This window comes from Danio rerio, chromosome 11 (genome assembly GCF_052040795.2).
Source record: "Danio rerio strain M-AB ecotype USA chromosome 11, GRCz13ab, whole genome shotgun sequence".
NCBI lineage: Eukaryota > Metazoa > Chordata > Actinopteri > Cypriniformes > Danionidae > Danio > Danio rerio.
Genome location: NC_141031.1, coordinates 22,588,178 through 22,613,625, shown reverse-complemented (window position 1 = coordinate 22,613,625; position 25,448 = coordinate 22,588,178). Strand labels below are relative to the sequence as shown.

The 25,448-nt window shown below is 39.1% G+C and overlaps 1 protein-coding gene and 1 long non-coding RNA gene across 2 annotated transcripts; both read left to right on the top strand.

Annotated features, from left to right (window-relative positions):
- Positions 1 to 5,812: 5,812 nt before the first annotated feature.
- On the top strand, positions 5,813 to 10,358 carry ogfr2 (opioid growth factor receptor 2). Its single transcript, NM_001075104.3, is given in 9 exon segments — positions 5,813 to 5,875; positions 5,905 to 6,136; positions 6,294 to 6,359; positions 6,637 to 6,699; positions 6,879 to 6,933; positions 7,040 to 7,118; positions 7,207 to 7,273; positions 7,381 to 7,529; positions 8,840 to 10,358. Coding segments are annotated over 8 exon segments (990 nt in total). The 5' UTR covers positions 5,813 to 5,875; positions 5,905 to 6,055; the 3' UTR covers positions 9,270 to 10,358.
- A 7,271-nt stretch (positions 10,359 to 17,629) lies between these two features.
- Positions 17,630 to 19,100, top strand: LOC147841773 (uncharacterized). Its single transcript, XR_015502568.1, has 2 exons — positions 17,630 to 18,038; positions 18,282 to 19,100. It is a non-coding gene; the product is annotated as an uncharacterized LOC147841773 (long non-coding RNA).
- Positions 19,101 to 25,448: the final 6,348 nt, after the last annotated feature.

Here is a 25,448-nt window from a genome sequence, read left to right as displayed (position 1 = left end):
GAACAGACTCGGGGTGGAGTCTCCATTCTCCAGGACGCAAGGCTGCCGTGAGAGCGCATCGGCTGCACGGTTGAGCTTGCCTGAATATGAATGGCTTGCAGCGATTTCAGCCGCGGATGACTCCAGAGGAGCAGACGGCGGGCGAGCTGAGACATGCGGCGAGAGCGCATACCCCCTATACGGCTGATATACGCCACCGCCGCCGTACTGTCCATCCTGACCAGCACGTGTTGCCGCTCCAGCACCGGAAAAAAACGGTGGAGAGCGAGGAACACTGCCAACAGCTCCAGGCGATATGCCAATGCAACTGGGTACCTTTCCACAGGTCTGCAGCCGCATGCCCGCAACGCACAGCCCCCCAGCCCGTGTTGGAAGTGTCTGCTGAAACGACAACAAGACTGGACGCCTGTTCTAGAGACACCCAGGCCTGTAGGAACGAGGGGTCGCTCCAAGGGCTGAGGGCGCGGCGACACAGCGCAGTAACAGAGACTCGGTGTGCGCGCGCGTGCCATGCGCGTCTGGGGACTCGATCGTGAAGCCAGTGCTGAAGTGGTCTCATATAGAATAATCCGAGCGGCATGAAGCGGCTGCGGATGCCATATGCCCCAGGAGCCTCTGAAATAGTTTCAGTGGGACCACTGTTTTACTGTCGAGCTCTCTCAGACAGTACAGCATCAGCTGAGCGCGCTCTCCGGAGAGGCGCGCTGCCATGGTGACCGAGTCCAGCTCCAGCCCGAGAGAAGAGATCCTCTGCACGGGGGCGAGTTTGCTCTTTTCTCGGTTGACCTGAAACCCCCACAGGTGGAAGTGCCAGAGCACTTTGTCTCTGTGCATAATCAACTGCTCCGAGAGAGGGCAAAATCAGCCAGTCCTAAAGAAATTGAGTATGCAGATGCCCGCGAGCCGAAGGGGCGCTGAGGCACCCTCCGCGGGCTTGGTGAGGACCCGCGGAGACAGAGAGAGCCCGAAGGGGAGGGCTTTGTATTGCCAAGCTCGACCTTCAAACGCAAACCGCAGAAACTGTCGGTGGCAAGGAAGAGTGGAGACATGGAAATACGCGTCCATCAGGTCTAATGCTGCAGACCAACCCAGAGGACGAACGCACCGGAGGATGCGCTTCTGCGTGAGCATTCTGAACGGCAGCATGTGCAGGCAGCGGTTCAAAACGCGCAGATCTAGGATTGGCCGTGACCCACCGCTCTTTTTGGGCACGATGAACAAGGGCTGTAAAACCCGCTCTCCATCTCGGCTGGAGGGAACGGCTCGATTGCATCCTTCGCCAAGAGGACAGCAATCTCCTCTCGCAAGACAGGGGCGGACAGGGGGCTGACCCTGGTGAATACACACCCGTGACTTGGGGGGCCGTTTCGCGAACTGAATCGCATAGCCGAGTCTGATTGTGCGTATGAGCCACCGCGAAGAGCTGGCCCGCGCTAACCAGGCAGGCAGAGCTCTCGCTAATGGACTCATCGCTACAATCGCTGACGTACCAGCAGTGGGGCAGCGCGGAGTGGGTGTGCTGATCCGGGAAGCTCGCGGGTCCCACGGAAAAGCTGGAGGTGAGATATTTGCTCTCACTCCAAACCCGAGCTCCGGAGGGGAGGCTTGAGGGGTGGGAGAAAGGAGACCGTCCTCCCAGCGCTCGTGAGCCACTGGCGAAACGCACCGAATCTGCAAGCTAGAAAGCATAGCGTCCCAGACTGGCAGATTTCGGGCTGTCACATCTGGGGAAGTGAAAAGTGCCCTTTCATAATGTTTTCATGGCAGTAAAAAGTGCCGTTGGAAATGGGGCCCCGCCCTCCAGCGGGGAAAGAGCAAGTTCCCTCTTCTCCAGATGGCCTGTCCCAGGGGCGCTTCGCGGTCCGTTGCCGGACTTAGCGACGTTCTGGGCAGGGGGGCTGCCTGCTTCCGAGGTGCCCGACGCGCTCGCTTCGCCGGAGGCGTGTGCGGGGGCGGAGCAGCTCTCGTAGGCGGGCGCCTTCGGCGAGGAGCAGGTATGAATGGCACGGCGGGCGGAGGGGGCTACGGACCGCCGATAAGGCATCACCCACCAACTGCTCTCTCACCGCCTTGAATTCCTGGGTGAATTCACAGACAGTGTCGCCGAACCTGGCTGGGGATATGGGGAAGTCAAGAAAGCGGACTTTGTCGACTTTGCGCATATCAGCCAGGGGTGGCGCTCCTGGACCACTAATGTGGACATCGTCCTCCCCAACGCACACGCAGCGGACTCAGTAGTCCGAAGAGCTAAGTCGGCGGCGGTGCGAAGCTCGTAAGCCTGGGTTGGACCCACCCTCGTGCAGCTCGGCCAGCGCCTGCGCTTGGTAGCGCTGGTAGGTGGCTATCGCATGCAAGGCGGAAGCAGCCTGGCCCGCAGCTATGTAAGCTCTAGCTCCGAGGGAGGTAGATAACTTACAGGCTTTGGATGGGAGACGAGGCGGACCCCGCCAAGAAGAGGCGCCGCGCGGATTTACCGCCATCGCGCACTCAACCTGAGGAATCGCCACATACCCCCTGGCTGTTTCACCGTCAAGAGTGGTTAGGGTGGAGGAACACGCAGCACGAGCAGAAAAATGTGCTTTACAAGACCGCGTGAGCCTACTGTGCACCTCCGGGAAGAAGGGAACGCCCCTCTAGTCGGTCCGGCCGCGGAGCTGGGGGATAAACCATCTCCAACCCACGGCCGAAGCAGCCCGGGAAAGCACGGCTAACATGTCTGTTTCAGGATCCGTAGTGACAGCGCTCACCAGCCCGAAGGGGGCGAGCGGGTCTGGATCATCATCGGACAATGAAAGCCCACCCTCCGATGCCGCGGTGGACATCTGGTCTCCGGTGTCATCGGGCGTAAGGGCTACCATCTGTTAGACGGATCGCTTCCCCCGCCCGAAGCTTGGATAGAGCGCTTAGAGGAGCGGGAGGTCCGCGGGCGACGGATTATCTCTCGCTGAAACCCTCAGATCTGCCCGAGTGCCCGCTGCAGAGCAGGGGACAACTGGGGTGGTTCACCCTTTTGCAAAGGCTAACCGCGATCTTGCGCAACAGTCATGGCATCGCAATGACGACATGAACTGTCCGCGAGCAGCGCATTAACATGCTGGACCCCCAGACATGCAACGCAGTGCCCGCGTCCATCATCCGAGGACAGGAAACCACCGCATCCAGAAACGCACAGTCGGAGCGCCGTCCTGATAAGGACGTGCTGCACGACTGTGTTGCTCTTTCTGTGAAGCTTGCAACTTTATACGCACCGCTCTGGAGGACCGGACCCAAAGAACGCCAGGCAAGGGAGAAACCCAGCTCGACCGTCTGCCACTGCATGTACACACTCTGGACCGGGAGAATGCTCTCGTTCGCTCAGAATCGCTGGTCACAGCAGGAGGAACCCTCATCGACTCGATCAGAAAGTCTCTGAAGCGAAAAGGATAGCGTCTGCTGGCGCCAGGTGAGCTTATATACTCAGTTGATTGCTTATGCCGCTCACCTGCGCAGGCTTGCGCTGCCAATTCATTCTTAATTGGCCCGTTCAATACTCTTTCAGACGAGTAGCTTCTGAACCGAACCTCCCAATGCGTGGATTTTACAATCAAATCCACTTATAGTGCTGAAGTTCCCCCCGAAGGGGAACTGTATATATGTGTGTCTGTATGTTTGTGAATTTTATTTTATATGTTTGCACAAGTGTCATTTGGGTGTTTATGCACACATCAAGTTTATATTCTTATGTGAGAGTTTATGGGTGTATATGCATAGATCAAGTTTATATGTATATGCAAGTGTGTATAGGTGTGTTTGCATGCAGCAAGTTTATATGTATGTGCGTGTGTTAATGTGGGTGTTTATGTGAGGATCGAGTTTATATGTATGTGCGTGTTTATGTGTGTGTATTCATGCGTCAAGTTTATATGTATATACACAAGTTTCATCCATGTTGTTTTGAACATCCAGTAGTATAGGTGAATATGCAAGTAATTTATAGGTGTATATACACATGTTTTATGTATGTGTTGATAAGCATAGTTGGATTTAAATACTATACGGCACCTCATAGTTTAACTTTTATTTTCACTTAACAGTAAGAGGGCTGAGCGCACGCTTTGTTTAACTACTAGTCTTTCAGGATTTTTTTGTTTGTTTGTTTTCTTAAAGTTGATGACATTTTTAGGTATCTAAAGTCTTGGTTCTGTAGTCTGTTAAGCACATTGTAGTTATATTAGTAGTAGCTTGGATTGCTAAACATGGAGTCAGATGATGATTGTTAATGTGAGTTGGACTACACATGAAAGGATGAATACAAAAAAAAAAAAAAACACCCAGAAAAAAAGGTAGTTTGAAAAATGTAGTTTTGTGGCTATTAGAGAAGCAAAGGCTGTCTTTTTCTGTTGTCTCCCTTAATGTTCATACATTATAAAATCATTCAGTATTAAATAAATAATAAATAGTTAAAACTCAACAGTTAACAAAATTGTATTTTTTAGCCTCCAAAACCTGTTGCATAATCGGTCATTTCGTCTGATGAAAACTCCTGATCTCGTACATAAAGCTTTTATAGAAATAAAAAGAAATAAATACATATTTTATTTGCTTTACTAAATAAACTGATTAAATGCTGTTAACTCTCTTGTACAGTATAAAAATTGTAAACCCACTCACAGTACATACATACTTCCTTATCAGAAAATTGGTCAAACGTGATGCATTTTAAATGCCTGGTTTGAAAAAGCAGAATTTCCAGTAATAAAAGTCCTGTTCTTCGATTTTTGCAGATATACAGACAACAACCTGCACATCACATGCATCCTGAAGTATAGGGACTCTTGGATTGGAGCACTATCAGGCCCTGCTGGTCAAGTTCTTCCTCCATGAGACTCTTGTAAACGGAGAACTTAGACATGTGAAACAAAGTGTACAAGATTACTTTATATTTGCAGTGTTGGACAAATCAAAGAGGAAGGAGCTGGTTAAATATGCTTATGAGCATTTTAAACCACAAGAAGACATTGTCTGGGGCCCAAAGGAGATTCTGCAAAAGAAAACGTCAAAGAAAGTTGAGAAGGAAAGGGAGAAAACAAATAAGAGCATTTAGGGAGTAAACTAAATGGATCTCTGTCCTCCTCCTGAAGGCATAGGTAGCATTTTTTTTTTTAAATGGTCAACAAAAAGATGATGAAGGCAAACAATGATAACAGTCAAAGTTGCTCAAAAAAGGAAGCCATAAAAAGCTATATCAGGAGTGGGGATGGTGATGAGGATGATGATGATGGTAATGAAATGTCTCATCGTGTTGATATTCAGAAATGTTCTCCATGAAGAATTTTTGTGTCTGACTCAGAAATTATGGAACAAGATTTTTCTCCAAAACCAAAACTGTATTACAGAAAATAAATACAAACAAAAACCTGAACTTAATGGGTCATTCTTAAAGTTGTATATAGCATTATATAGCATTTTTCTGCATGTTAATTGCATGAAGCTATTTGTTTATGCCAGTGATTCCAAATAAAATGTTTTGTTGCTTACTGTGCATTGGGTTTAGGTTCTAAAAGACCCATAAATTATTTTTGTGTTTATTTTTAATTGTTTGTTTCCACAAAGGTATCATAGATAAAGTTTCAGATTAAAACGTAGCCAGGGACAATGTTTTGCTACTTGCTATTATTGCTAAAAACCAAAAGGACAGGAGTGATTTCAATTTAAATCTAGCTGTTAATTAACGTCATTCAGACTTACCTTTTGTCATGTGGCGTGAAACCTTTGCAGAACATTTGAGCAACACCTGGCAACCCTTAAATAAGCCCTGCATTTCCTTGTTGTTGAACTACGCCAGAAATGCCGTCGGTTCACCGTTTCAACTTTCATTTTCACTTAATGGTGGGAGGGCTAAGCGCGCTTTGTTTAACTAACTCTGGCTTTTTGCTCGATGTACTTAAAGCTGGTAACATTTCTGAGGTGTCTGAAGTCTTGGTTCTTTGGCCTGTTAAGGTTTACACATAATTTGTTTGCTCGTACTTGGTTTCGTCGTATTAATAGTAGTTTGCGGTCTACTAAACATATTAGTATGGAGTCAGATGATGATTGCGACTGCGAGTTGGACTCCACATGGGAGGATGAAGATGAAAACAAAACACCCAATGAGAAGGTTTTTTATAACTACTTTTTCCAACAACAGTGTTAACATTTCTTGGTTATACTGTTTATTTATTTTGTTTAAGTTGTTTAATGCTTCTATTCTTCCAATATCTCTATTGAAAACAACAAGGTCTCACTTGGAATTTTCGTTTACTTTGTATATTTAGCTCAAGAAGAGTCGCAGGAACATGTATGCAGCCAAGGACATGCAAGACTTCCGGCATCGTTGCCTGGTGAGTTTCATTAACTTGTATAAGATCAGATATACCTATGTGAGAGAGAGTAAGAGCCACTTTTAAACTCTTCACTAGGCAAGAAGAGCTAGAGTTAAAGAGTACAGCCATAAATATGCCTGTTTAAAAAGAAAGCTTCTGAACACATGACATGATGAAGTATCTCACTGACATGTCTTTCTCCACTTTCTTTTCTGTCAAATAAACATGCCAGCTCACATTGGTCCACTGACGTGTGTGGGAAAAATTACAGATTTGTTTGTTTGTTTGTCTCTAGGAACTAGATGATGACTATGAGGAGGATTATACCATGGAAAAAGAAGATGATGCATTTCAGATTGTCAGAATTTGCTATTTACAATGTTTATAAACCATATTTTAAAGTATAATTTACCTGCATCTCTGGTGTAATGCTAGATTTGATTTGTATGAAATGCTTGAGAAATTGTTGCATTTATTTATATATATATATATGTGTGTGTGTGTGTGTGGGTATATATTGTTGTTGTCATCCCCTAGAATCCCCTATATCATCTGAAGTTTTACAGAGGTGAAATAAAAGCTGCGCCAGTCGGTATGACATTACATTCTTCATACACTGTATTTGAGTAACACTTTTGTCCAATACAAGAGTCATTATAGGAAGCCAGGTTTTTAACATAACACCATTATTTGTGCAGCTATTCACATTGATGGTTTTCACAAAGAATGGTGGGGTCAATATGATTTGCTTGAAAAGGCTCACTACTACATTCAATGGTAAGTTTCACTTAATCCATTTAAATGTATTTAAATTTTAATTGTACATATTTTTATGTATGTAATCAAACATATCAAAACTTTACAGGCTATTTCCAATACAAAGGAAAGTTAACAACTGGAGAATACATTGTCTCAGAAAAAAGGAAATTATGGTCAGTTTCAAACATTTTATTCGGTGGTATCCAAGCATAATTTCTCAATATTTAGAGGAAATATTAGTTTAAGTTAAAAAAATTTAAAATCACCTCTTGCTTTCCAGCTATTCCGCAGAGATGAGGATGTAAAACATAAGCTGATCAAATCATATAAAGTCATGTTGGATTTCTATGGAATACGTTTGGCTGATGAAAAAACAGGAAAGGTGGAACGTGCCGAGAATTGGAAGCAACGCTTTAACAACTTGAACAGGTTTATTTTGTCATATTTATCCTGTAAAATGCATTTGCTGTTTAGACCTGGTATTAATATGCATTTTCACCAATCACTACAGGTTTAGACAGTGACTGAAAGTTTTAAGCTTGTCCACTTTCCACCACTTCCATATGCATGATGCATATGAAGTCAAATCTATTCAAACTGCTTTAAGCAACCACATTAACTTTGCCTACTGACCTTGTTGTTTAAGTACTGGCCTGACGTAATTAAACTTTTACATTGGTAATCATAAGTTTGTATTGGAGGTGAAAAATGTAAAGTAGATGTCGTTATTTTACCAGCCACAATTTTAACACAAGCCCACAATGTTCAGCATGCAGTTTTGTGGCTGTTAAAGCAGGGAAAAAAGCTAAAATTTTCAGTTGTCTTCATTTATTTCCATTCTTTCATTTTCTTTTCGGCTTAGTCCCTTTATTAATCTGGGGTCGCCTCAACAGAATGAACCGCCTCATGTTCATGCATTAGAAAATCATTAAGTATCGATATTATAATAATAATAATAATAATAATAATAATAATAATAATAAATGCCTAAATTCAACCGTTAACAAATATTTCATTTAATTTTGCAATGTAACATATTTATTCTATTTAAACAACAACTCTCATGTAGCAGTGTTGCACTTCTTTCATAAGATACAGTTTGTTTAATTTACATTTATAATTTTGTATAATCATATTTATGTACTGATAATAGTTATATTCTATGCAAAGCAACATACAGGGACGAAATTTTAACCACCACCAGCGTCATTGCGTCTGATTATTATTTTTTTTGAATAAATATTTTATTCATAAAGACACAGTAGAATTATTTCAATGTTCTGAAACAGGTGCCTTTTTAAAAGAAGACAACAATGTTATACATATTAAAAATGTAAAACGAAATGAATTTAGCATTAGAAAGTCAACATAAATAGAGAAATAAATATCTTTTTTACTCAGTGCATTTAACATTCTTGTAGAATAAAAAAAAAAGTTCCAGGTTATGTTGCTGTATTAGAAGGATCAGACAGTACTGTACATGCACTAGGGTTGGAAGAAAAGAATATTAAATTTCACAATTGGATTGTGACCCCCAGAATCGAAATTAGATTGGATCATTAAGTCCTTAAAGATTTCCTCCCCTAACATACACCTGGCCACAATACATACTACCTCATCAGAAAAGTGGACAAAAGTGATGCATTTAAAAGCCTGGTGTGAAAAGCAGTTTGACTCCTAGACTCAATCTGGGCCTCAGAATTTTCAGTAATAAAAGTTCTGTTCTTTGATTTTTGCAGAAATACTCACAACAACCTGCGCATCACACGCATCCTGAAGTGTTTGGGGACTTTAGGATTGGAGCACTATCAGGCACCACTTGTCAAGTTTTTCCTCCATGAGACTTTGTTTCAAGGACAACTTAAGAATGTCAAACAAAGTGTACTAGATTACTTTATGTTTGCAGTTTTGGACAAATCAAAGAGGAGGGAACTGATTAGATATGCTTATTTGTATTTCAAACCCAGAAAAGACTTTGTCTGGGGCTCAAAGAAGATTCTGGAAGTGAAAACTTATCCTTGGGACTGCCATCATGAAATGACCAAAATACATGCCAGTCTTCCACCTGAAGAGATGGGAAGTGACAATAAAAATGATGACCAGAAAGATGATGCAGTTAGTCAAAACAGACTGAAGGGAGAATGTTCAAAGTCATCAAAGGGAAACTAATGGGAACAGTCAAAGTAGCTCAAATGGTGACCAGATAGTCCAGAGAAGATGAATGAAGAGAGTGAGTCAAATGATAAGAACAGTCTGTACAGCTTAGGCAATGAATGTGTAAAAGAGCAAAACCAAAAGAGTAGTGCTGATGGTAATAATGAAGTCCACATGACACCACAAAATAAACCTAATGGTAATTCTGATGAAAGTAATCTAGCTGAAATTAGGAAAACTAATGAAAATGACATGCTAGACAACCCTGAAGTTGAAATGAAAGAAGATGGCATGTCTCATGGTGATAATGGTAACAATGCTGAAAAAGAGAGGCCAGGGAGTCCATGCAAGTTGACCGAACAAACTAATAGTCAGGATAAGAGGTCAAATGTTGAGACAAATGATGAAGATGAAAGTAATCTAAATAATACAGCGTATACTAAAGAAATGTCAGCAGAACATGAGCAGGGATCAAATAATGAAAACAGTCAGTGCAACTCAGAAAATGAAACTGTACAAGACCAAAATCAAGAGATGAGTGCTGATGGTGTTGGTGATGAGTAGTGAAAGTTTGTCCATGAAGGGTGTATTTGTCTGACATGGAAAAAAAGGAAACTGACAACAGAAAGTATCAAGGCCTTTAATGTTTTTTTTTTTTTTGGTTGTTCCCCAAAATAAATTACATGAAATATATTGAAACGCCTGTATGCCTGGGCTCAAATTCAACTCTTTGAGATGCATTGCTTTGTTTTGTTTATTTAACAGATTGACTAATGGAGATTAAAAATAGCATGCAAAAGCTAAATTTGCACTGTAACAAATGTAATGTTATTATTTTTTTTGTTTTATTTTTTGTGAAGTGTTCTAATAAGTTTGTCTTGAACTTGATTGTTTAATAAGAAATGAAGTTCTGATTAACCAAGTGATGATTGATGCAAATAAAAATTGTATTGATAAAGCAAGATCACACTTTGAAAACTGGCTCCAATAATTGTTAGATTTGTATGCTTTCTTTTGTAATGGATGAACCTGTTGAAGTTTGTAAAACGATGCAGTTTTGTTTTGGGTTTTTGCTGGTGACCAAATAAATGTCATATCACTGAATGATGTGTTTTGTATATCACTGTGCTTGTAAGCATTGAACATATTTCTATGTTTTCTGTCACATCACTGATATCTACAAAATATAAAGGTTTTTTAAAATAAATTACTTTAGATTATATTGAATGTGCTATTACATCATAGCACACTAAAAACAATGCACACTATGCATATTTAACGGTAGGCCGATATAAATAGCAGTTATGGGTCATTTGTTAAATGAGGCATAATTTTAAGCAATATTTCCTAAAATTTTAATTTGATGTTTTATGTTATTAGAATCAAATACAGACCACCCAACCGTTTCTGTTTTATAAAGATAAATCGAATATTCTCTGTAAGATTGTTTTTAAAGTATTACCAGCAAAAAATATGACTATTGAAATACCTGGCAAGCCTTGACCCAGCTGATGTTTTTGTTGACTTCTGCATCAGAAATACTTTTGCTTCACCATGATTTTCAACTTAAATTTTCACTAGCCAGCGAGAAGGTCGAGGACTTCAACAAGTCTGAGTTCTTATGTCTGCTATATGGCAGTTTATAAGACGTTTACTGAGTTACCAAGCTAGTCCTACAAACGATACTACTTTTGAAATGGAGTTAAGTCAAGACTCGGATGGTGAGTGCGAACTGGACTCCACATGGGAAGATGAACACGAAAATAAAACACCCAGCAAGAAGGTATCAGAATTCAGTGCCGTGTTATTATGTCTTCATTATTCTTACAAATATTTTCCTGTAGGTCCAATATGAATAAAGTATATCACTTCCAAAAACCAGTAGCTCCTCTCTCTCTCTCTCTCTCTCTGCACGAGGTGAAGGAGTGGTGTGGGGTGTGAGAGCAACACGCTGAACTGGTTTCAGGGTTAATCTTTTTTGTTTTCTTTTTTTTTCTCCCTCCCCCCCCCCTTTATCCTTTTTCTTCTTTTTTAGAAGATTTATTTTTGTATTATTGATTCATTTGTTTGGTTTAAACTAATACCAGCGATCCCCTCTATGATAAGGGAAACCATGGCGTTTCTCTCAGGAGAGGGAACACCTGGTTTCTCTATCAAGAATGGATGCAAAGTTTATTCGGACCAAGTTTTTACAGTTGAAGAAGTGCTTTTGGCAATGGGAGAAATAGTTGAGCATGAAAATATAGTATCTGCCTCAAGAATGAATAAGGCTGTGGTAGTGTTTCTTAAAGATGAGAAACACGTTAATGATCTCGTGGAAAACGGAATTGTTGTTAACGACACGCTAGTACAAGTAGTGCACTTGCGTACACCGGCTACTAAAGTAACAATCTCAAACATGCCTCCATTCATTCCCAATGAGCAAATTCTTAAGGAGTTGAATCGTTTTGGTAAGTTTGCGGGTTCTGTCAAAATGGTTCAGTTTGGGTGCAAAAACGTCGCTTTAAAACATGTGCTGTCTTTCCGTAGGCATGTATTCATGTTTTTAAATGCACAGTCTAAGACTTTAGACATTTCGTTCCGTATTCAACACGGGGACAGTTCTTATATGGTTTATGCAACAACAGAGAGTTTGCGGTGTTTCGAGTGCGGGGATTTGGGGCACAAAAAGCTCAAATGCACTCATAAGAAACAATTAGAAAATGAAAAAAATGACGGAATGAATAAAGAGCGCAATGATCAAAGCAACAGCAGTCAAAACAAAGAGAAGCGGCCTACAGCGGTGAAAGACGTAGTGATTCCGGGAAAAAAAAACAGAAAACAACCGGCATTAATGGTAACAGTTCAGGGATGCTAGATGAACCCAGCGTTGTTTCAGAAGTTGGTTTTACAACCGAGCAAAGTGCCGAAGGCTCAAGTTCAACGTTAGAGGTAAGTGCGTTTACTTCAACTCTGAGTGCTGGTGATAATGCTGTAAGCCCGTCTGTTTTGAAGGAAAATACGGCTGTTGATAAGGAAAATGATGGTGTTGGTGGCAATGTAGTTTTAAAAGAGAGTTGTTTAGAGTCGGAGGTGATTGCAGAGAATGAAAATAGTGATGAAAATATGGAGGACTGCGATGATAACTGTTCAGAGTTTTCGGAAATTGAGTGTAGTCAGTCGTTGGATGATGTGTATTCGGTAGAAGAATTGAATGCTTTTTTAGATTCAACTAAAGGAAAAAAGACTGACATAGTTAAGCACTTTCCCGATAGCAATACATTTATTAAATCGGTGCTGATTGCTCAGAAGAATGTGGGCTATGAGGTACTTTCAAAACAAAAATGATTCCGATTGAGTAAGTTTGTAACAACGTTACGCAAAGCTCAAGAAGAACAAGGAAGAGTGTCAAAACGAAAAAAGTAAATCACATGGGAGAGGGATCTATTTTTATTTTTGTTTTACTTACCTGTTATTTCCTGTTTTCCCTTTCTATCTTCCCTGCAATGCAGATTCTTAAAGTAGGATCATTAAACAATGGGATGAGGGATGGGAGTAAAAGAGCTTTACTTGTTGAATTTCTTAAACTTAAAGAAACCCATGTAACTTTTTTTACAAGAAACACATAGTGATCAAAAGAATGAATCTGAGATTAAGTTATGGTGGGAAGGAAAAACTGTATTTAGTCATGGTACAAATATCAGCGCAGGGGTAGCTATTTTGTTCTCAAAGTACTTAAATATAAATATTATATCAGAAGTAGAAATAGAGAAAGGACGTATTATGTTGGTTAAAGCTAAAGTAAACAATCAACTCTTTGAATTTATAAATATCTATGCTCCCAATAAATGCTCAGAAAAATTAGCAGTATTTAAGAAATTAAAAGATTTTTTAAATAGTTATACTTTGGAAGGATTTCTAATTGTGGGAGGAGATTGGAATTGCACTCTTAATTTTCTTTTAGATAGAAACAATCAAGAACCACATCCTGCATCGGCATCTTTTTTTAAAAAGTTTCATAATTCAGAATGATTTGATAGATGTGTGGCGAGACCAAAATGCGGAAATAAAACACTATACATGGACTAAAATAAATCTGGGAATGATTAGTGTAGCAAGACTTGATCGGTTTTATGTAAAGTGTAGTGATAAAAACAGAGTAAGTGGGTGCAATATCTTTCCCTGTTGTTTATCAGACCATAATTTAATTACAGTCAGTATTGTTTTAACACAATCTAATTTTAAAAGCCCTTATTGGAAATTGAATACTGCTTTATTGAAAGTAAAACAGTTTTATGAAAAATTCAAATTATTTTGGGAGGAGTTGAGTTTTAGGAAAAAAGATTTTAAAAATTTATTACAATGGTGGGAGTTAGGAAAGATTCAAATAAAAATTTTCTGTCAACAATATACATGGTTTTCAACAAGAAAAATAAAACAAAAAATTTCGGAAATAGAGCATGAAATCTGTCATATTACGTCTGGCATGATACAGCATTCTGATTCATCTTCAGCAGTCTTTTTAAGTAAAAAAAATCAAGATTTAAAATCATTATTGCAAGTGCGGGCCAAAGGTGCTTTGATAAGATCTCGGTTTATGTCATTGCACGAGATGGATGCTCCTACTTCTTATTTTTTTAATTTAGAAAAAGTGTCAAAAAAACAAAATGAAATGTACTGTTTGAAGACCCCTGAAGGACTAAAGACTTTTGATCCAGAAAAAATGAGAAAGATTGCAGTGGATTTTTATTCAGACTTCTACAAGAAGGAAGAAACTAATATTGAGTGCATGTCACAAATAATGGAGAAAATCCCTACTCTTACTGAAACACAGCGCAAGTTTTTGGACAGTGCTATACCATATCAAGAATTAATGGATGCAGTAAAACAGATGAAGACGGGTCGAGCCCCGGGAATTGATGGACTGTCTATTGATTTTTACAAGTCTATGTGGAATATTATTGGAAATGATTTTTATGAAGTGATTCAAGAATGTTTTAAAGAAAAAAGTCTTCCTACAAGTTGTCAAAGAGCTGTCTTAACACTTTTGCCAAAAAAGGGGAATTTGAGTGATCTTAAAAACTGGAGGCCTGTGTCTGTTTTAACTACTGATTATAAGTTAATGGCCAAAGTGTTGGCTAATAGGTTAAAGACTGTACTTGGTGATTTAATACACCCAGATCAATCCTATTGTATCCCAGATAGAACAATTTATGACAACATTTTCATGGTAAGAGACATTTTAGATTATTCTAAACTAAATGATGTGAATGTTGGTTTTTTGTTTTTAAGAGAAAGAGAAAGCATTCGATAGAGTGGACCATGGTTTTTTATTTGAAACTATGAGAGCTTTTGGTTTTGGAAATGTTTTTATTTCTTGGATCAAACTTTTATACACAAATGCTTCATGTGTTTTAAAAATAGGTGGTAGCTTAAGTAAACCAGTAAGAATACTTAAAGGCATAAGACAAGGATGCCCTTTATCAGGCCAGCTTTATGCTTTGGCAGTAGAACCATTACTGTGTTTATTAAGAGAAAATTTGTCTGATTTTAAACTTGATGCTATATGCAATTCAGTTAAAGTAATAGCTTATGTAGATGACATCGCTATTTTAGTAAAAAATCAAAAAGATGTTGATGTTGTTAAAACAGCATCTCTTTATTTGAGAGGGCTTCATCTGCAAAGTTAAATTGGATTAAAACAGAGGATTTTTGGTGCAATGAAAAAAGTACAATGAGGTTACCTGTTATTCCTGAAAATGTAAAATGGAAAAAACATGGTTTTAAGTATTTAGGTATTTTTTTGGGATCCGAATCGTATCAAAGAAATAATTGGGAAAATGTTAAAGAAAAAGTGTGTAATAGATTATCAAAATGGAATTGGATTTTACCACAACTTTCGTATAGGGGTAGAGTACTGGTTATAAATAACCTTGCTGCATCTGTTCTATGGCATAAATTAATTGTGTTAAATCCACCAGATGGTTTTATTAGAGAAATTCAAAAAGTGTTCATAGATTTTTTCTGGAATGGAAACCATTGGCTAAAAGAGACAATATTGTATCTACAATTAAATGAGGGTGGTCAAGGCCTCATGGACATTAAGTCCAAAGTAGCTGATTTCAGATTGCAGACTGCACAAAAACTCCTTTATCAAAAGTCTCTAAACTGGACTGCTATTGCTTGCACCTTATTAAACAGAGTAGGACGGATGAATTGGAACAGACACCTTTTTTTAATGAATTTGAAAGATATTGATTTTAATGGGCTTTCTTCTTTTTATACATCAGTTCTAATTGCATGGCAAATATTTATAGTTAAAAGAGAACTGACCGAAGTAACTCAAGAATGGGTACTTGAGGAACCATTAGTTTATAATCCTTTATTGTTTGAGATTTTGAAATCAAAGGCTTGTTCTACAAGATTAATTCAAGCAGGAATATGCAAAATCTGTCATTTAAGAATACAGGATAGTTGGATTTCTGCAGAAAAACTTGCTGAGAAAATCAATGTTCACTCTGTTAGGTTTATTGAAAAATTGTTATATGAGGTTCAAAAATTGTTTCCTGTAGTACCATTGCAAACAGAAGTAACTAAGACTGTATTTCCCAGGATTAGTGTAAAAGTAAATTTAGAAGATTGGCAGGAGGATGATACTAGATTACTTTCATTTAAAACACCGCAACTTGGTTTCTTTGATGAAATATCTAAAAAGTCATTCTATTGTCTTTGTGTTAAATTTTTAAATTTAAAATCTTTGAGAGAAATTCCAGAAACCAAATGGGGAAATTTTGTTGAAATTGGTACCACTCCAAAAGGATGTTGGAGGTCATTATATAAAGTACCAATTGAAAAAAGAAGCGGAGATTTACAATGGCGGATCTCTCATTGGATATTGGCAACAAATCGTTATAAGAATCATCTAAATCCGGTAAAAGGAGATAAATGTATATTTTGTGGCCTTTCAGAAACAATGGCTCACCTATTTATTGGATGTTCAAGGCTTTTTAGATTGTTTGACATGTTGAGAGACTTGTGTCAGAATTTTGGTTTCATTTTTACTAATAGTCTTTTTATCTTTGGACCAAAATACAATGCTTTAAATAAGAAAAAAATTATTTTAACAAATATTCTATTAGATAAGGCAAAACTGGCAGTATGGTTGACAAGAAAAAATAAAATACTGTTAGACAGCAATACTGATCCTTTGGACTTGTTCAGAATTTTGGTAAAAAGCAGGCTAGTAATAGAGTATAAATATTATGAATTGGTGAATGATGTTGATTCTTTCTTTCTTGTATGGGGTGTTGAAAATATTTTATGTCAACCTAATGAAGAAGGAGGTTGTGATATATTGCTGTAAACTTGGTGGTATTAGTTTTTTATCATTGTTTTATTATTATTTATTTTGTGTGTTATTGTTTATTTTTTATTATTTTTTGTGTGTATATACATGTTTTTGTAATAAGCTGTTGTTTTTAAATTGATACAGTTTTTGAACTGTTGTAATTAAAGAGTTGTTAAAAGTCTCTCTCTCTCTCTCTCTCTCTCTCTCTCTCTATATATATATATATATATATATATATATATATATATATATATATATATATATATATATATATATAGTCGAAGTCAGAATTATTAGCCCCCCTGAAATTTTTAACGCCCCTGTTTATTTTTTTCCCCCAATTTCTGTTTAATGGAGGGAAGATTGTTTCAGCACATTTCTAAACATATATATAATATATGTATATATATGTGTATATATATAAATATATATAAAATAGATACTAATATACCATTATATATTTTATTACACATAGGTCAATGGATTCATTTTGTAATTTATCAAAAGGTACAAAGCCATTTTTTGCAAATGTAAGGGACTTGACTGCACATGATGTCGTTACTAAAACTTATCAACTCATAAGCATTAGAACATATGAATGAACATTAATAGCCATATATCGAAACTTTATAGGTTGTTTCCTATACAAGAGCAAGGGTTGAACAGGTGGTCACATGTGCTCACAAAAAAGGAAATAAAGGTTAGTTTAAAACATCATTTACATGGTGTGTATATATATATATATATATATATATATATATATATATATATATATATATATATATATATATATATATATATATGTATATATATATATATATTTTTTTTTTTATTTTTTTTTTTTTATGTATTTTAAAGGAAACATTCATAAGTTTATATTTTTCCCATCTGTTATTTTACAGCTTTTCCGTAGAAATAAACAAGCACTGCGTAACTTGGTGAAATCATATGAAGTCATGTTGGATTTCTATGGTATATGTTTGATCAATATACACACAGGAGAGGTGAGACGTGCTCCAAACTGGAGGCAACGATTTAAAAAACTTGAACAGGTATATACTATCATCTTCATGTTGTTTCTTAAAATTTCATATAATTTTTTTTAATGCCTTTAAGCATTTCCAGTGGTCAAAGTACAGTATCTTTCTTTGATATTTGCAGGTATACACACAATAACCTGCGCATTACACGGATCCTGAAGTGTTTGGGAACTAGGATTGGAGCACTATCAGGCCCCGCTCGTCAAGTTCTTCCTTCGTGAGACTCTTGTGAATGCAGAACTATCAAATGTGAAACAAAGTGTACTAGATTACTTTATGTTTGCGGTCTTGAACAAATCAAAGATGAGAGAGCTGGTTGGATATGCTTATGAGCATTTCAGACCTCAAGAAGATTTTGTCTGGGGCCCAAAGAAGATTCTGCAAAAGGAAACTTCTAAAGAAGGTGAGCAAAAAAGGGTGAGTTTTCCTGTGAGTTTTCTTCATATATATTTCTCAAGTGCTGACTTAGTACATAAAAACTATTTCAACAATTGTTTTAATAAGTAATTTCTTTTGTCTTCGCCAGTAATATTTTAATAGCTATTTTGAACACTACTAAGAAACTTGTATTCAGTTTAAATTGCAAATAACTTCTTTCAACAGTTCGAACAAGAATTTCAACACTAACCTCAGCATGTTTTTTTTTTTTCCCCCATGCAGCCAATTGAATAGAAATAAGATTTTCTCCAGAAGAAAAATGTAATAGGAAATACAGGGGAAATTCCCTTGCTCTGTTGAACGTAACTTGGGAAATATTTGAAAAAGAATTCATTTCACAGGAGGGCTAAAATGTCTTAATTGTATAGGAGATTGTAGTGAACAAAATGAAAAGTTAATGTCTGACAAAAGCCTATTAATTCTAATCATTGTTGCTAAACTGACTTATAAGTGTTTGCCCTAAAATAACAGGTTGTAAAACGTTGTATGCAGATGAGAAGTCCACAAACCGAAGCCCAGCCAAAGCCCCACCACAAAGAGAATTTAACAGCAAAGATGTTGCATCTTTTATCCCCTATTCAAACTGCAACAGATCTAGGACCAGTCCAGCAACTGTCATTATATACATTGTGATAATTTCCACTATTTTACTTTCTTTATTGTTCTCTTTAATTGTTATCGTTACAGGTATGGTTTAATTTATTAATGTCTTATCACTGACAAAACAACTTTGACTAAAGCTAGATGGCTTCAAAGCAAGAAATAAAGTACTGAATATTGTGATGATTAAGCTATGTTAAACTTGAAAACTGGTTCCAGTAAATATCCGATGTGTGAGTTCTGTTTTATTATTTACTGCTGAATTCATTTGCTGTGAAAACTGGATTTTACACCATGTTAGAAACACTACTTTATTAAATATGTTTATAAACACAGTACTGTAATATGTTATTAAAAATACACTTTTGTTTGTCTGTAAGGTTTGCTGAAACAAATAAATGTCTTCATATAACCAGAATGAAATACTCAATGTAAAACGTACACTGGAAGAAAGAAATCAATGGTTGCATAATAACTGATATTAAGTCAGTTTTGCATAAAGATGAACATTAAGAGTAAATAGTGGACTTATGCAAGCAAAAACAAAGTGTTGCATATTACTTTTTTATATTTGCTGTATTGGACAAATCAAAAAAGAGGGAGCTGGTTAGATTTGCTTTAAACTAGAACAGTTTGTTTTTGGGTACTAAGACGATTCTCTCAGATGCATTGAATGCAATTGCAGTTGCTTTGGATTAAAGCGTTCACTTGCATACTTTTTAAAGCAACACAAGCAATACTGGTGTTCCTCAAGGAACAGTTTTCGCTCCATATTTATTTACATTCTATACGCCAGACTTTCAAAACAGCTTCAAAAATTGCCATTTACTGAAGTTTTCTGATGACTCTGCAATTGTGGGTTACATAAGGAATCATGATGAGAGTTAATAGGTTGTTTTTAAAAAGTTTGCTGACTGGTGTGAAACAAATTGTCTTAAATTAAACACTAATAAGACCAAGAAAATTATTGTTGATTAGACATCCATCACAAGCGGTGCCAATAATTATACATAAGTCAGAAATTGAGATTGTTTCATCATATAGGTGCCAGGGTGTATATTTGAACAACAAGCTCGCTTGGTCTGAAAATACAGTTCAGGTGTATAAGAAGGGTCAGAGTCGCATTCATTTCTTAAGACGACTTAGGTCCTTTAGTGTGTCAGACACTGTTAAAAACTTTTTTATGATTTTGTATGCTGTAACCTGCTGGGGAGGGGGACTGTTGGAAAAGAAGAAAAACAAATTAAATAAGCTTATAAAAAAGGCAGATTCTGTTGTGGGGAGTGCACTACCTACCATAGAAGAGATTGCACATGATCGAATGCTGGACAGATTTATCAGTATAATGAACCATGATAGTAATCCCCTTTTTGATACAGTCCAAGCGTGTGCAAGCTCTTTTAGTGCAAGATTAATTCAACCCCGGTGTTACAGAGAAAGATACAGGAAGTATTTTTTTACCAACAGTGAGTGATCAAATTGTACAACCAAAGTCACACTATAGAGGAATTGTGCTGAACTGAATTAAATATTTTATATGGACAAGTGTTTACTCGTTGTTTTTGGAACTAAGGTGTCCAATATGAAATGTAAATTTAATATTGTTTTATATGTATATAACTTATTTATCTATTTTTAGTATGGAGAGCTCTGCTGTAACATGAATCAATAAATTCAAAAAGAGAGCAAAATGAAAATATAAGTATTGATGAAGCATATTGTGGTTCTGTTGATGATAACAGCGTATCTCATAGTGATTATAAAATATATTTTATTTCTCATGAAAGTAATGTGACTATTATTTGAGTCTTAAGAATTTTTTAATGAGTCTTCTCTTAATTATTGACATATATTAAATGCACTTGATGTTGACATTGTTTTTTATTAGAAAGTTAATATTCATTTCTTTACTGAGAAAACAACTCTGGGAAAATTGAAACCTTGAAAATATATAATGAAACTTGCAATGATAATGCACTTTGAAGTTTAGTAGCAGTAAATGTTAAAATCACAAAAAAAGAATAGTTCAATAGTTCTACATCTGACAAAAGTTGTCTTTTTTAAACACTACGATACATTTGTAGTGTCAACATTTTAAACAATTGTGTGATATTATTTAGCTATTTTTGCATATTTGTAAAAATATTTTTTTTAAAAAAGAGAATGTGCCAATTCAATTGATTTTGTGTCCAATCAAAGGCCATTCTTTACACATAAACAACATTTTTAATGTTGGATGTCCTTGGAAGATAAGGTGTGTGAAAATATTTAAGGTCTTGAGCTCTTATAGTTCTTTCGAATTTCAGAATTGCTTTCAAAAAATGAAATTAAGCAATTCACTGTTGTACCTCTTGTATTTTGATGATCTGTGGCTTCAATTTATCTGTGCTCTATATCTGTAAGGTTGTTATCTATGATTTATTAAAAGTAACATGGCAAGAATTTGTCTAATAACTGTTTCTTTTACCTCATTTATTTAGAAGTGGTGTGATTAAAAAAAAAATAGCAAAACTGCACAAAAACTGACACCTGCTGTGTAAATAAAGCATAGTGATATAGAAATGTAATAAAAATCTAGTTGCTATGATTTAAATCAATTAAATAAGTTGAAAGTTACTTAAAAACATTATTTAATTATTATCATTATTAATATTATATAGTATTTTGTTACATTTTCCAAGTTAAAATTCAGTGAGCTATTAATATGCCTCTGTTAGACTCAAAATAAGAAATTATACTTTCTTAGTTCATATTGTTTTGATTGAGCTAGGTTTGTTTAGATTGGGTATTTGCAAGTATTGTTAACCCTTTTATTTATAACTGGCTTGAAAATATCATCAAACTCAATGCTAATCTAAAGATAATCCAAAAGTTGAATTGGTTTGTATTTTACTCAACTTTGGGTTGAAAAATACCAGCACTGTCTGGAGTAATTGTTAACTTCTTTAATTGAAAGTTTTACATAGTTTTGTACTGTTTAATAACATTAATAATCAACTTAAATAGGCTTTTAGTTGTTTAAAAAGGTCAATATATATATATATATATATATATATATATATATATATATATATATATATATATATATATATATATATATATATATATATATATATATACACACATAAGGTCCACTTATGGGATAGTTTACCCCTGAAATTAAGTTCCTTAGTTGCAGTACAAATGTTATACAGGTTCACCTGTAGTTTCAGTACAAAACACAAAAGTTTGTAGTAATACAAAAGTTACTTAAAATACTACTTAAAATAATAAAATACATGTATAAACTAAAATTTGGGCCAATTTATAACGGGAACTTATGTTGCAAGTATACTAATGAAAATTAACGTTTTTGTGCTTACTAAATAAAGTATAAAATATAGCTGAACTTTACAAATTTAAAGCTAAAGGTCTATTGTGACTTTTGTGACTTTGCATTAAGTAATATGAAGACAAAAACGTATAGTTGATTGTGCCAGCAGAAGTTACCGTTCGAGGTTACAGAAGTAACCCTTCGTTCCCCGAGGAGGGGAACGGAAGTGCCATAAAGTGGATTGATTGAAATCCACGAATGGGAGATTCGGATCAGAAGCTGCTTGTCTGGAGAGTATTGAACGGGCCAATGAATGAAAATTAATTGGCAGCGTAAGCTTGCGCAGGTGTGCGGCATCGGCAATTATCCCAGCATATAAGCACACCTGAAGCTAGCAAACGCCATCCTTTTAAGCTGAAGAGACTTTCAAACAGCTAAGGGACAGTCATTATGGCGACGGATTATGGCACTTCCGTTCCCCTCCTCGGGGAACGAAGGGTTACTTCTGTAACCTCGAACATTCCCCTTCGGTTGGGGAACTTCAGTGCCATAAAGTGGATTGATTGAAATCCACGAATGGGAGAAGTATGGAAAGCGCCATAATGACTGCACCTTACCAACGCCCCCGATGAGGGGATAGTCAAGCAAGCGTGACGCACCCACATCATGGGAGGCCCTGTCCTCCAACGTGTCCCTGGCCCTAATTTATCCTACTTCGACAGAAGTCTTACGGATTTAGATATATTTTTTGGGAAGTCGTGAGCATCTAGATAATTCTAGGAAAAAACGACAGTACGTTGGGAAGCGCGCAATCCCAATAGGGAGGACGCTGCGGAGGCCATCCGTTACCCAAGGGGGGATAGATAGCAGGATTACATATGGACTAGCCCTATAAAGGGGGAGTACGCATAGCAAAGAGTGGTTAGCGGAGAGGGAAGACACGGGTCTGCCCAGGGGGGGGACTTAACCGTGGCGGAATAAGCATATGGGATCGCCTAGTGGGGATCACGCATAGCAGGCACCTATACCCAAAACGCGGGCTGAACAGTGGGCAGACCTACAACGTAGTGGGCCAGCAAGTGACTCCTCCGCTCAGTCAGTGCCGGGGGCCACGGAGGAATCTGCAGGGCTCACCTGACGGGAAACTTTACTGACAGATAAAAGGGCGCACGTATTTCCGTGTTAGGGAAAATGGCGCAGCAAGCGTGTCTCAACACCCTACCGAGTTGTTTCCTCAATCACCAAAGGGTTACCTAATACCCTTGAGGAAACCGGCTCCACTCGCAGATTGTAAAACCTTGCAAATGTGTTGGGTGTCGCCCAGCCCGCAGCTCTACAGATGTCTGTTAGAGAGGCACCGCGTGCACGCGCCCAAGAGGATGCAACGCTCCGAGTGGAGTGTGCACGCACTCCCGGGGGACACGGCTGACCTCGACTCAAATAAGCGATTGAAATGGCATCCACAATCCAGTGGGATAATCTTTGTTTCGATACGGCACTTCCCTGCTGCCGACCGCCATAACAGACAAAGAGCTGCTCAGATGATCTAAAATTCTGAGTACGGTCCACATAAATACGCAGAGCGCAAACTGGACTAAGTATAGAAAGGGCTGGGTCTGCCTCCTCCGGGGGCAGCGCTTGCAGGTTCACTACCTGATCTCTAAAGGGGGTGGTAGGAACCTTGGACACATAACCCGGGTGGGGTCTCAGGATGACGTGAGAGTAATCCGGCCCGAATTCCAGGCATGAGTCACTGACCGAAAATGCCTCCAGGTCCCCGACCCTCTTGATGGAGGCCAATGCAACCAGCAGAGCTGTCTTCAGGGACAGAAATCTTAGAGATACTGATTTGAGAGGCTCAAAGAGATCGGATCGCAAACTCGTGAGAACGAGGGCGAGATCCCAAGAGGGCATGAAAGGGGGGCGAGATGGATTAATTCGCCTAGCACCTCTAAGGAACCGGATGATGAGGTTATGCTTTCCCACGGTGCCGCCAGCTACCGCGCTATGATAAGCGGAGATGGCGGCCACGTAAACCTTGAGAGTGGAGGGCGACAGCCTGCTGTCCAACTTCTCTTGAAGGAAAGAGAGCACAACACTAATCTGGCAGTTTCGGGGGTCTTCTCTGCGAGAGACGCACCATTCAGTGAATAGACTCCACTTCAGGGCGTAGGCGCGCCTCGTGGAGTGGGCTCTAGCCTGAGTGATGGTATTAACCACCGCAGTCGGTAGGTTACCTAAGTCTTCCTCGCGTCTAAGGACCACACGTGGAGGTTCCAAAGATCGGGGCGAGGGTGCCAGATGGTGCCATGTCACTGAGAGAGTAGGTCCTCTCTCAAAGGGATCCGCCAGGGGAGGGCCGTCGCGAGGAGTGAGAGCTCTGATATCCAGGTCTGGTTGGGCCAAAGGGGCGCAACTAGCAGAACCTGTTCCTCGTCCTCCCTGATCTTGCACAGTAACTGCGCGAGCAGGCTCACTGGGGGAAACATACCTGCGCATGCCCTGAGGCCAGCTGTGGGCCAGTGCATCCGTGCCGAGAGAGCCCTCGGTCAGGGAAAAAAACAACTGGCAATGAGCGTTCTCGGGGGAAGCAAACAGATCGATCTGGGCCTCCCCGAATCGTGCCCATATCAGCTGAACAGACTCGGGGTGGAGTCTCCATTCTCCAGGACGTAACAGCTGTCGTGAGAGCGCATCGGCTGCACGATTGAGCGTGCCTGGAACGTGAATGGCGTGCAGCGATTTCAGCCGCGGGTGACTCCAGAGGAGCAGGAGCTGAGACATGCGGCGAGAGCGCATACCCCCCATGTGGTTGATATACGCCGCCATACTGTCCGTCCTGACCAGCACGTGTTGCCACTCCAGCACCGGTAAAAAGCGGTGGAGAGCGAGAAACACTGCCAACAGCTCTAGGTGATTGATATGCCAATGCAACTGGGCACCCTTCCACAGGCCCGCAGCCGCATGCCCGCGACACACGGCCCTCCAACCCGTGTTGGAAGCATCTGTAGAAACAACAACATGGCTGGACGCCTGTCCTAGAGGCACACCGGCCTGTAGGAACGAGGGGTCGATCCAAGGGCTGAGGGTGGGGTAACACAGCGCAGTAACAGAGACCCGGTGTGTGCCCGCATGCCATGCGCATCTTGGGACCCGATCGTGAAGCCAGTGCTGAAGTGGTCTCATATGGAGCAATCCGAGCGGCGTGACGGCGGCTGCGGATGCCATATGCCCCAGGAGCCTCTGAAAGAACTTCAGTGGGACCACTAGTTTGCTGTCGAGCTCCCTCAGACAGTTCAGCAACAGGCGAGCGCGTTCCTTGGAGAGGTGCGCTACCATGGTGATCGAGTCCAGCTCCATCCCGAGAAAAGAGATCCTCTGCACGGGGGCGAGTTTGCTCTTTTCTCGGTTGACCTGAAGCCCCAGTAGGCGGAGATGCCGAAGCACCTTGTCCCTGTGCACAATCAATTGCTCCC